General features: G+C 36.7%; 1 protein-coding gene across 1 annotated transcript in view; it reads left to right on the top strand.

Moving 5' to 3' along the window:
• Window positions 1-12,664, top strand: part of DACH2 (dachshund family transcription factor 2) — a 389,866-nt gene that overhangs the window by 251,566 nt on the left and 125,636 nt on the right. Inside the window, exon 4 of the mRNA XM_054566642.1 lies at window positions 11,180-11,311. Within this exon, the coding sequence (XP_054422617.1) occupies window positions 11,180-11,311 (132 nt within the window). The remainder of the gene's footprint in view (window positions 1-11,179; window positions 11,312-12,664) is intronic.

Here is a 12,664-nt window from a genome sequence, read left to right as displayed (position 1 = left end):
CTGTGGAAAACAGTCTGGAGATTCCTCAAAAAATTAAAAATAACACTGCCGTATGATCCAGCTCTTCTGCTTCTGAATATTTGAAGAAAACAAAAACACTGATTGAAAAAGATATATGCACCCCATGTTCATTGCAGCATTATTAATAATAGCCAAGATATGGAAGCAACCTAAGTGCCCATCCATAAACATGGATAAAGAGTTGAGAAGGGTCCATATATAGAGATATATAATGGAATATTACACAGCAATCAAAAGAATGAAATCTTGCTATTGTGACAACATGGATGGATCTTGAGAGTATTATGCTAAGTGAAATAAGTCATGGAAAGAGAAGTACTACATAAGGTTTCTCATATGTGGAATCTAAAACCAAATAACTGAATAAACAAAACAAAAACCAAAACAGACATAGACTCATAGGTAGAGAACACGCTAATGGTTGCCAAAATGTTGTAAACATTTTTATTTAAAATAATTAAACAAGAAAGCTTGTTAGAATGGGAAACACAATTTATTTGTAATGCCATATTCAGACTTTTGAACAATGATTCTTAAAATGATATTGAAAAAGTATAGAAAATAGAAGAAAACATGACATTGGGACCTTATTAAGAGAGTCCTGAGAAAAACACCTGTTTTGAATATAATACTTTAAGGTTTACAAGTGTGTTTGCCATATCTTTTATCTAACTGATATCTTACCACATGTCTGTTGAGAACATATACCCTTTTCATAGTCACATATTTTCATCACAATTTTAATACTAAGAAATTTAAGGGGGGGGGTAAGAATCACTTATTTATTTATTTAATTGTGTATTTTTTATTGTTGTTCAGTTACAGTCGTCCCAATTTTTCCCCATTGCTCTCCCCGCTGCCCCCCCCACTCCCCCAGTCAGTCCCCACCCTGTTGTCCCTGTCCATGGGTCCTTCACACACGTTCTCTGACTAAACCTTTCCCCTTCTGTCTCCCATTATCCCTCAAATGTACTTATTTCCACCTTTGATATATGTATCTACTGAGCTTTCCAATGACTAGATTTTACTGGGAAAAATGCAGCAAAACTAAAATATGTTGCTCTTTATTCACTGACTGCATTGCATTAAGTTGTGACTTTTAAATCAACTCTGATTAATAGGGGAAACATTGCCACGATTGTTTGAAGGATGATTTTTCCAACATATTCTATTGCAAGTATCCGTAGAATAAGTGGTTGAAGGGGTGTCCAACCTGCGGCCCAGGATGGCTATGAATGTGGCCCAACACAGTCGTACATTTACCTAAAACATTCTGAGCTGTTTTTTGTTTTGTTTTGTTTGGCAATTATGTGTCACAATGTCTTTAGTGTGTGGCCCCAGACAGCTCTTCTTCTTCTAGTGTGGCCCAGAGATACCAAAAGGTAGAACACCCTGATGGGCCTTCAGTAATTGAAATGCTCCATGTCCCTTCCCCCGCTTCTACCCTTTGGCAATGAAGGTAAAATGGTCCCAATCAACTATTAATGAGCCCTTTATGGTCATAAGTTCTAAAAGGGCAAATTTAGTTGCCTTTACGGTTGTACATAAACGAAGAACAAGAACTGAGATGACATCTCTTTAACCAGGTACCTGCTGAGATTATCATTTGCGCTTGGTCCCGTGTCACTTGGTGTTGGCTCATTGTCTTGAAACATGTTTATATACAACATAAACAGCAGCCCTCTCTAGCTTCTTCACCAGCCTTCTCATGAAAAAAAAAAAAAAGATATCAGAGAAGATAACCACTGAACATTACTTATATGTTTTCTGTATTTTACATGCTCCTCCTAACTAGACCTTTTTACCTTGAAAGGCGGGGAGAAATCCTCAATATTCTCCTAACGTATTCGCTGTGTTCCCTTTGAAACTGAAATGCCAAACATATTGCAAATCCCAAGTCTCAAACATATTTTAATCTGAGCCTTCTCTCTTCAGATGTTTAAATTTTGATCTCTCCCACAGGATAGTTACAAAGGTCTTTCATTATTTTCTCCACGGCGCCTTCTGTTTGTGATTTAGATGAACCGTAGGAGGGTTAGGGTAGAACACAGTGGAGTAGGAGTGAGGCAAGAGGGGAAGAAGTAGCACTAACCAATCTTTTGACAAACAATAAGTAAATACATACATAATGTAACAACATATAACATAACATGACTTCAAGAAAGGAGAGAAAGAAGAGGACATCCTGACCAGACAGTTCAGTCTGTTCCACAAGAGCCCTTCATCTTTTTGATTGACATCCACCTTTTTAGACGCAAGCGTGACATAAGAACAATGGGTCTATTTTTAAGTAAATTTGAAATATTTAATATTTGTTAAGAAGAAGCTGTTATATATGACTTTTGGACCATTTTTTCTTTTCTAGACACATTTGCTAGTCTATTAATTTGGAAATGCAAGCTTCTCATTAGAATCACTGATCTTTGTAGTGATCATTTTCTTTAAAACATCTACCGAGTCAAGTCTTTTGATAGATGATGAGAAGCTGTCACTCAGAAAGCTCTCGTTCTATTTTTTTCAAAACATTTCAAGATGTACATACTTAGAGACAGCTCACACCTGCTAAGAGAATTGGCACATTGGGGCAATTATTCGGATAATTCAAGAAATAAAAACATAATACCCTAAACTTTCATGGTGATAATCTGTAAGCATTTGACAAAAGTTAATAAAGTGCTTAGTAAATTTAATAGCATAACTCATCCCATATAACAATGGCCCATATTGTGTGTCTAAGCCTACCTAAGTGAGTGCTGTAGTTTTGAGCATCACTTAATTAATGGAACTAAAAATAAAAGAACTTTTTTCTAGCATTTTAATAATTGAAAAGCAGCATGGAAAAAATAGAACTTTGAAGTTAGCTAAAGCTTGGTTCAAAGCTCTGCCTTATTATTTATTCACTATGTGATCTTGCCTGAGCTAATCAATCTCTTCCGCTCTCACTTTCTTCATCTGTATAATTGGCATAATAGTCCTTGCATTTTCATGGACTAGTTTTGACAATTAAATGAGATAATGTATTATATATAACCTTTTCTTAACCTAATGGTGCTTGAAATCGGGTAGTTGGTATTCAATAATAGTTCTTTCTTTCTCTTGTGTTGGCTTTGTCCAGTGCTGAGCTACAAAGTAGTAAACAGCTCTAGTTCATGGGAAACGGACGTTCAAAAATAATGAAGCTTAAAATCAAGAAGGTCCATTACTAGTCACAAATTTGTAGTGACTTTAAGGATGGTTTTCTTTGAAGAGCATTTCATAAGAAAATTTTGGGTTTTGAGCTTCCTTGGACATTTTTTGAAAGTATATCATGGACTTCATATGATAGGTAGTTACAGAATAAGAAAAGCTGTTTACAACTGCTATTGCAATACCAGCTAACAAAGTAGGAATATGTTTTAAAAACTTTGCGAAACGCCAAAGTAATACAGAGCTATTAAACCCTCAAGAAGAAAGCCGATTCATTTCAAGTCATGATATCACCTAAAACTAAAGTATTATATAAAAGCTAAACAATGCCAAATGGATTTGGCTGAGATCAAAAGGCAACGCTATTTCTTTTCTTTCATCTTCAGTGTTCCATTTCCTACGAGTATGACCTTAGTCAAACATCTATTAAAGTTAGCTTTTGATCTCAACCCCCTTTTGGGGTAAAAAAAAAAAAGTCAATCTTTAAATTTTTCTTCGAGAGACAATCACTCTATTGTGTTTTAATGTTCCAGTAGTGTGTGAGTAAATAGGATTCTCTGATATATGTGATAGGAGACTGGTTAAATGGGACAATCATTTTTCTGTCAGAGACAAGAATCAAAAGGAAGCATTCCTCAGAAGCTATTAACTGGAAAAAAAATCCCTCCAGGTCAGGGGAAACATGTTAACTGGTCAGTCTGCTGCCTTTTTAGGTCCTTTGATGAAAATGCCTCGTAATTTCATAACAGGTAGCTGCTCATTTGTAATGTAATTTTCTCCTCAGCCGTCAGACCTACTTCATGATTACTCAGGGGCAAGCACGTGTTTCTCCATCGATATTTTTTAACAACTAAAACTTTGTTTTAAAAATACCTGAAAACCACTAGAAAGGATTATACATTTTCATTCTTACTTTAACTATTAAATCAACTATTGGAAATGTTTTGAAATAGTAAATGCACAAGAGACATGACAACACATGCTTATTAGTTGAATTAAAAAGAAAATGGTATTTGATGTCAGTGTATGTCTGTGTATGTGAGTACTGTTTACCCATCTGTAGGACTGCATTTTAAGTTATGAAGGACTTTATATCACATTTTGTAAATCCCTGTTCTATAGAATGATAAATTCCTTAGACACACGCCTATCAAGTACTGCCTACCTACAAGACAGTATTTATTTTTAAAGATTTCATTTAATTATTTTTAGAGAGAGGGGAAGGGAAGGAGAGAGGAAGAGAAATATCGATGTGTGGTTGCCTCTCGCACGCCCCCTACTGGGGACCTGGTTCGCAACCCAGGCACGTGTTCTGACTGGGCATCAAATGGGGGACCCTTTAGTCTGTAGGCCGGCACTTAATCCACTGAGCGTCACCAGCCAGGGTTGCAGGACAATATTTGAGATCCTGCTATGAGACCAAAACTGAGAAAGACATACTTGGTACTCTACAGAAGCCTTCATAGCCTTCCTCTTAGGTGGGAAAGTGAGGCCTGTTATAGACATAATCGTAAGAAAAGGCAGAAAGGGGTATGTTCCTATAACTATGTTTGCGTGGGTGAGGCATGTGAAAATACTGCTTTTTACAAAAATATCCCTGATAAGAGAGAATGGGGTTGACTGGAGGGGGACAGAATTAGAGGCAAGGAGATCACTTAGGAAGTTCTTCGTTTTTTATTTTATAAAGAAAACTTGATTTGAAGATGGCGATTCCCATTCATTTACGTATTGATGTGGGTACCTGCACAATACAACGGCAGAGTTCAATATCTCTGACATAGGTAGTATCTGTCACAAAGCCTGAGATATTTACTTTCTAGTAAATATTTAGTTTATTTAAAAACTAAATAAAGATTAAACGTAGTTTATTTAAAAAAGAGTTTGCTGAACATTAGAACATTAAAGGTTGCCCTCAACTCTGCCATTCCATCTACCTGACCCCCAGGACGTGATTTTATTTTTTGTTTACAACCTTAGCTGAGGAAACGGTCAGTTGAAGTGATTTTCACTTGTTCTTCCCCAAGCCAAGGAGAAGAAATAGATCACTGAGTGTTTATCTGTTACATAGAGGAAAAACAAACAAAAAAAACCAACCAACCAAAAAAAAAAAAAGCCCACGGCCCATAGTCTAGCTGAGAAGGAACACAGACCTCTTAGAAAGTGCTTGTGAAATTCTTCGTTATTTTCAGAGTCAAGATGTCCCTTTTAGATTCATAATACACGGGTTTCAAGTAATATTTTTTGAAAACTGCTTTGGAAAATCACTGTTGTATTTGAAATGACTGGTAGCAGGAATTCAAACTAAACAGTCGAGTGCACTTTATCTATATACAAGCTGATTAGTTCATCTGGAACTTTCTAAAGTTTCTCTGTTCCCGATTCAACTGCCACCAGCCCGAGAAAACGTTTCTTTTAAAACGCATCAATCTCACCTGAGGTACATAGCAATTGTTAAAACATATAGCGCCTATAACCAAGCTAAGATCCTATGTTCTTTTCTTTAAAAAATAGAGTAGTAAGTGGTTAAGAGCAAGTTGAATTTGACAGAGGTGAAGAGGTTTTATGACCAGGACCGCCGACATGAACAATGGTGCTGTGTGTCACCTAGAAATTAGACCTGTGAATTGGGAAAGCCCATGATTTTTTCCAATCCGTTTGTACCAATTACCACAGTCTTTATGAAAACATAGCCTTCCAACAATATGAAAGACCAAGGACAATAACAAAGGGAAAAGACCAAAACAATCGGAATGAAAGGGAATAACCAGAACATTCTTTGGTGGATTAGAATCAGAGATAGTGTTTCTGTCCTCATTTTATTGGTTCTGGACATGCCGTCTTCTTCACAGGAACAATAGCCATGAAAATTCACAAAAAGCCACAAAAGATGGGTTTCCTTGTATCATCATTAAGACGGTGGAGTGTCCCTAACAGCGTGCAGGCTAATTACATTGCCGTGGATCTCCCAGCCTTGTCTGTTTGTTTATCTCTGGCTATAGCACCTATGAGGTCCTACACATTATTACCAAAATGTTTGGAATTCTGAGTGAAGAAAAGGTTAGGAAGGAGATAATTTTCTTTGTGGCTTCTGTTTCATTTGATCCATTTCAGTTAGTGTGCTCCTTGAGGAATCTTAAGCTATTGATGGCAAGTAGAGAAAAAAAGTAGCTATCTCTTTCTGAATGTGTTGTTAATACCACTGTAACAGAATTCAGGAAACCAGAAAGAATGTGCTGTTTTATATATCACCCTTTAGCCCCTAGCTCCATGCAGAATCCTTTTAATGGTGTGTGTATATCTCCTCTATAAATAATTTGGCATAATTATTTAATTTAGAATTATTTGGTATTACCCAAGCGCTAACGCATATACATCAGATAATGACATAATCAGGATGGGTAAGAGGGGAGGAGAAATTTTTCACAGCAATTTTAGGAGAAAATCAAGCCAATTAGAGTTTTTTTTAAGTGTTGGGTGGCAATGCCTCGAAATTCCCCAAAGTCTGCCTGTCCGGGGCGGGGAGGCGGGGCAGGGCGGAGATGTTTCTGCTCTCTGAACAAAGACTATTGACCTAAAACTGCTTATGATGTGGAAAAATTCTTGGTCATGCCCTTCTGGCAGCAAGCTTTCTCTGGTCCTAGAAAATTACTGTAGTTTTAATATGGAAATAATACCAAAACCTTTTATTATATTTGATCATTAAAAAATTGCAATAGAGCGGTGAATTTCAAAAGTGATGAGAGTATTCACTTATCACACTGCATTGTATGAGGCGAAACAACGTAAGCTTTGAAAAAATAATCTTGCTAGATACCTCGTGTCCACTGAAGATCCAAGAATGAGATGTTCTCATAGGATCTTTTTCCCTTGTCGCTCATATAATGAAGGTTCATGTTGTTGGTTGCCTCAGGTAGCTTTAAGACATTATACACTGCAATAGTCAATAGAGACATAGTTACCAATGTTTATATCTCAAAGCAAAGAGAAACATGTATATATAATTCAATAGGATGATGATTATTATAGTGGGCGTAATTAAGACTTCCTACCTCATGTCTTGTTTTCTGAAAGTTTAGAATTAATCTGTTACAAGTTTGAAAATGTAAAAGAATGAACATACACATTTATTTAAATATTATCTTGAAGTCTCTGACCCAAGACCATAAGTTTATTCATACATATTCAGTACCACTATGGTTAACTTCATGTGCTCCTTAAATTCAAAATAAGACAAGTTCTGTTGCAAAATTTTTCACCTAGCTATGTTCAATATAACATATTGGCTTGCTTTCTCAAACAGATGTTTGATGTATATTGTTAGTTATCAGCTGATGATAAAGAACGGGACCATCAGGTAGTAAAAGGGTAAAACAAGGGCAGGACTTTCAGTGTTTGAACCATCTGAGAGCCTTTGCTCTCTTCTGACATTTGTTGTTATATCTCGGCAGAAAGTTCAGGCAGAAGGCGATTGTCAAGAGAATGCAAAAGAGACCAACTTCTAGAGAGTCATGCACAATTACCAGTGTTGGGGGGGGTAGACCTTTTGTTTTTCCCTGCTGGCTTGCCTTCCCAGCACCCATTTGGTTATTCTGCCGTCATTCAATGGGCACACCTACGTACCCACTGCTGTGCTAGGCACCAATGAATGCACGATTTAAGATTAACACATGGTCTAGGTAAAGGAGACATGACCGGCGTAAAGAAATTAATAAATGACAAGTCAATAAGTGGTTTTCTTGGACGTAATATATTCTATGCAGACTCATTGAAAGTTCACATTGGGTTGAATCTCATTCCGTTAAAGACAATATTTTTAGAGCAGTTGTAGGTTTATAATAAAATTGAGAGGAAGTTACAGAGATTTCCAATATACCCCCTACCTCCACACGTGCACAGCCTCCCATATTATTAATGTCACTTAGCAGAATGGTACATTTGATACCAAGGATGAACCTACATCGACACATCGTTATCACCCAAGTCTGTAGTTTACTTTCAAGCTCAGTGTTTGTGTTGTACATTCTATGGGTTTGAGCAAATGTATAATGACGTATATCTCTCATTATAATATCACTCAGAGTATTTTGACTGTGATAAAAATGCTGTGTCCTTCCTAGATGTCTCCCTGCCAACCCATCCCTGACAACTACTGATCTTTTTATAGTTGCCATAGTTTTGCTTTCTTCCAGAATGTCATATAGTTGGAATCATATGGTATGTCTTTATCTCTGATTAATGCTGTTAATGCTTATGTACTCTCTCTCTCTCTCTCATTTTTAATTTATTTGTGATACCTGGTGCAGAGCAATACCCACTCACCCCATGATGGCTTAATTTTGATAATTACTCATTATTGATTTGAAAATCAAAAGTGAATTCACTTAATGGGTCAGTAGTTTTTTCTTCAGCTTTCTTCTAAGAATGTGACTCTTTTCTGTGGGTGCCTGTTTTTATAAAGTTGTGTTTCAGATGCTTTACATATTACTGTATGTATTCTTATTGGCACCATTGTTACAGTCAAGCACATTTCAAAATATAAATTTTGCTTAACATGCTTTTTCAGTAAATGTATTGGGATGACATTGGTTAATAAGATTATGTAGGTTTTGAGTGTTCATTTCTATGACACATGATCTGTATATTGCATTGTGCGCCCATCAACCAAAGTCAGATCATCTTTCGTCACCATATCCTTGACCAGCTTTACCCCCTACTACCCTCCATCCTCTTCTTTCTGGTGACCACCATCCTGTCTTGGGCTCTTTTCCGAATGGCAAATTCAACAATTTATTGTACATCCTCCAATCTGTTGCTTTTGTAGAACAAATTGAAATACAAGCATTTGAAGGGATTATTAGTAGACTTTTGAACTTTTAAATGCCTATTATGCATTTTCAGAAGACTCTATAGGAAAAGAAATAGTTGCTTGGCAACCTGGAATTTTGTTACGTGCCTCAGGCTATAGGATAGCAACTTGCTCCAAACAGCACCATCCAGCCTTATCTTTGGCTCCTAGTGTGGTTGCTCTCTACTGCGCTCTGCTGCTTGGCCTGTCAACCCTTACTAATGGTCATTTTCCTGTCTTTGGCTCCATTCTGAATGGCAAATTCACCGACTTACTGTACGTCCTCCAATCTGTTGCATTTATTGGACAAATTGAACTTTAGCAAAGATCGATTGCATCCTCTCTTCATGTCTAGTTGTAATCCAACACAGTGTGCAAAATATCTATGCCAACGTAGTAGATTTCTAGTGCCTATGTCATTTGATGGCTTTGTGGATGTCTAGCCAAATGCAGCAGCTGTCTACTGTTTTGAGAACTTCCCATAGCTCTGTTTCATCGACCTTTACCTCTCAGCCATGGAGCTGAGCTGAATAGGTTTAACTGCATTAATCCCTGAATGGTGATTCCTAAGAATCACTGGGATATTTGTTCTTTGTTTGGGTGGCCTGTAACTACTTGCATGTGGCTTGTCTGTCCTTTCATTCTTCATTCCGATATCCTTATGGCTTTCCCTGAAGTTAATTTCTCTGAATCTTTTAGTGTCCGAGGGTTTTTCTCTGAACGACAGAGTATAGAACATAAGCATCTTTTTAATATCAACCTAAATCCAACCTCTGTTTAAATTTATATCTTCCCAGTTGATTTATAGGGAATTTCAAAACTGTTTTCACTAAATTCAATGTGGTATATCACATTAACATTTCATATTACCAGATGTTTCATTATTCATGTCTTACTACATCATATTTGACTCAAAGTAGCTTTGGATGCAAATAACAAATAAGCCAAAACACAGTACTTGACTGGCAGGCTAAAATAACATGGCAGATATGAACTGCTTTTCATTTTTGGAAGGATATTATCAATGCAATACTTTGTTATTTTAATTAAAGATTACTTTTTAAAATATAAAACCATATCATGGTGACCTGTCTTATCATTTTATTTAACTAATTGTAAATCTCAAGATTTGATTACTCATAGGTCTGCTTTAATAAATTTACTTTTTCACAGTTTTGACAGAAAAGCTTTTAAACTACTATAAAAGGATGGACACAGTATAACTAATTAAGAAACTATAAAATTACCTTAATTTTGGCTGAGAGCACTGTTGTTAACCCAAATTCACAACAAACCATGGATTGCTGCATACCCCCCAACCCCAAATTTTGAAGTTGAGGACTACAGATCACATAAAGTTTGTAAGTCTGACACTTGTTTACTAGTGAGAAAAGTGTCAAGAAGAATTTTGCTTTAGCACATGCACGGATAATGCAAAACCATAGTGGTTTCAGAACACTATAGAGTACAAGGTAAATCTAGTCACAACTATTGCTTCATAACGACTATAAAGATCATTTAGTCCAACTCCCTCGTTTTGCATGTGAATAAACTGAACACCTGGGAATTTGTATAACACAATTTCTTCCTTGTTCTGGTCAGTGACCTATAATTCATCCCTGCAAACACATTTTTGGAGACTTCTAAAGAAATTAAAATTAAGATTAAGAAGGTGGGAATTGGTGGACAAAGAACTCAGATGAAAGTCGGGGATATGGGTTTTTTCTGAGCCCTACCATGGACTGGTTCTATTGTTTTAGATGGATGTAATATAACATGATTTCTGTCTAAAACAACTGCACAGAGCTCTTTAATAGACATCAGAACACATTAGCAAGAGTTTTAGAATTTCTCAAACAATTTTCACAATACTCTCTTTGTTTTCTCTGTGTTTTGAATTGGGGATCCAACCCATATTCAATGCAGCTTTAGATTTTTTAAATAGTCCATTACAAAATGAAATAATTACAGGAGCTGAAAATGACTTTGTCCAAGACTATTATTTATAAATTAGTGTTGGGCTTGCTTTTGGTTTACACTGTATAGCACAGGCCTGGGAAAGAAATGTATCCAGGTTGCGATTACATGAAATTGTCCTCATTTTAAAAGGGATAATTCTGGTTTTAGGTATAACAGCTGCAGCAATGGCTGAGGCAATGAAGCTACAGAAGATGAAGCTTATGGCTATGAACACTCTTCAGGGAAACGGAAGCCAAAATGGCACGGAGTCAGAGCCTGATGATCTTAATTGTAATACAGGTGAGTGTCCTCAGGAACTCAAGGTATGTGACTCATTGATATATTCTGGGATGGAGGAGAAGAGAACTGCGGACTGAAGACGTATACTTGACCTACCTCTAATTTGTACATTGAAACTAGAAGATCATTACAGGTCAGAATCTTATTTGAGGAAACAATGAATTTTCTCCATTGTTTTCTTGTAGAGGGATCAGATACTAATTTTTTATACTGCTAGCTACTGCATCTTCTGCCTGCAACCTTCAGTTTCATACTAAGCTTCTCACTTCATCTTCCTCTACATAATTTACCACTGGATGGCAGTTTGGAAAACGTGCCTTGACTGGGCTGCGGTCTCTTTAGCTGGAGTGCCATCTCCTTAGCTACGTGACGGTGCTGGCAGACGTGAGGCATTGTCGGTAGACGCTAAAGAAGAGGTAGAGGAAGAGTAACCGAAGGGGAAGAGATGGGAGAAAGGGAGCTGGAGAAAGTGGCCTGTGCATTGGAGTGTCCCCTTCCTTCTTACTACTTGTTTTCTCTCCTTTACACTGTGATCATTATTATTCCTTGGCTTTGATAAGAAGACTACCCTTCACATCTCTTTTTGGAATTAGGTGGGCTTATAACTCTCAACATGCATGAATTGCTGAATGAATGAATGAATGAATACACTTTAATTTTAGTGGAGAACAATAAGGGGCAACCAAAGATGGTCTTCGGGGCCATAGGTTCCCAATCTAACTGTTCAGGGAAACTCAATATAATATGACAGGCAGTTTGGTAGCAGCCTTGTCTCTCTTCTTTTAGGCCCCAAAGAGTCCAAGCATTGTGAGACCTTATTTTGGAGGGAAAAGCAAAGGGGAATTAAAGAGGGAAATTATTGAATTAAATCAGTATGCTCAACTACTCTGAATTTAATACAGCGTAGCTCTCTTCATTGTCCTCATCTAAAATTGAAAAGTTGATGGTGAATTATAATGAGAATTAGTGCTCACAGTGGGAAAATGCATCCTTTTCTGGAATGATGACAACTGGAAGCAACATATAGATAAGATTAAAATTAACACTAAGCAAAAATAATAACAGTAGTATTACTGGTTACTGTATACTAAGTACCTCTCATGTATTTTCCTTTAGTTTCAAACATTTTTTATTTCAACATTATTGACATACAACCTTGTATAAATTTAAGGGGCACAATGTGTTGATTTGATAGTTATATAGTGTACTCTGATTACCACCGCAGTGCTAGCTAACATCTTCACTACGTCATATAATTATTTATTTTTTCATGATTAGAACACTTAAGAACTAGTCTCAGCAACTTTCAAGTATATCACGGAGTATCGTTAACTACAATCGCAATACTGTGCA

Source organism: Pteronotus mesoamericanus, unplaced genomic scaffold (genome assembly GCF_021234165.1).
Source record: "Pteronotus mesoamericanus isolate MK-2021 breed Mesoamerican mustached bat unplaced genomic scaffold, CSHL_Meso_final contig_177, whole genome shotgun sequence".
In the NCBI taxonomy this organism is placed as follows: domain Eukaryota; kingdom Metazoa; phylum Chordata; class Mammalia; order Chiroptera; family Mormoopidae; genus Pteronotus; species Pteronotus mesoamericanus.
Note: the sequence above shows the minus strand (reverse complement) of the source record. Positions and strands in the feature narration are given on the sequence as shown.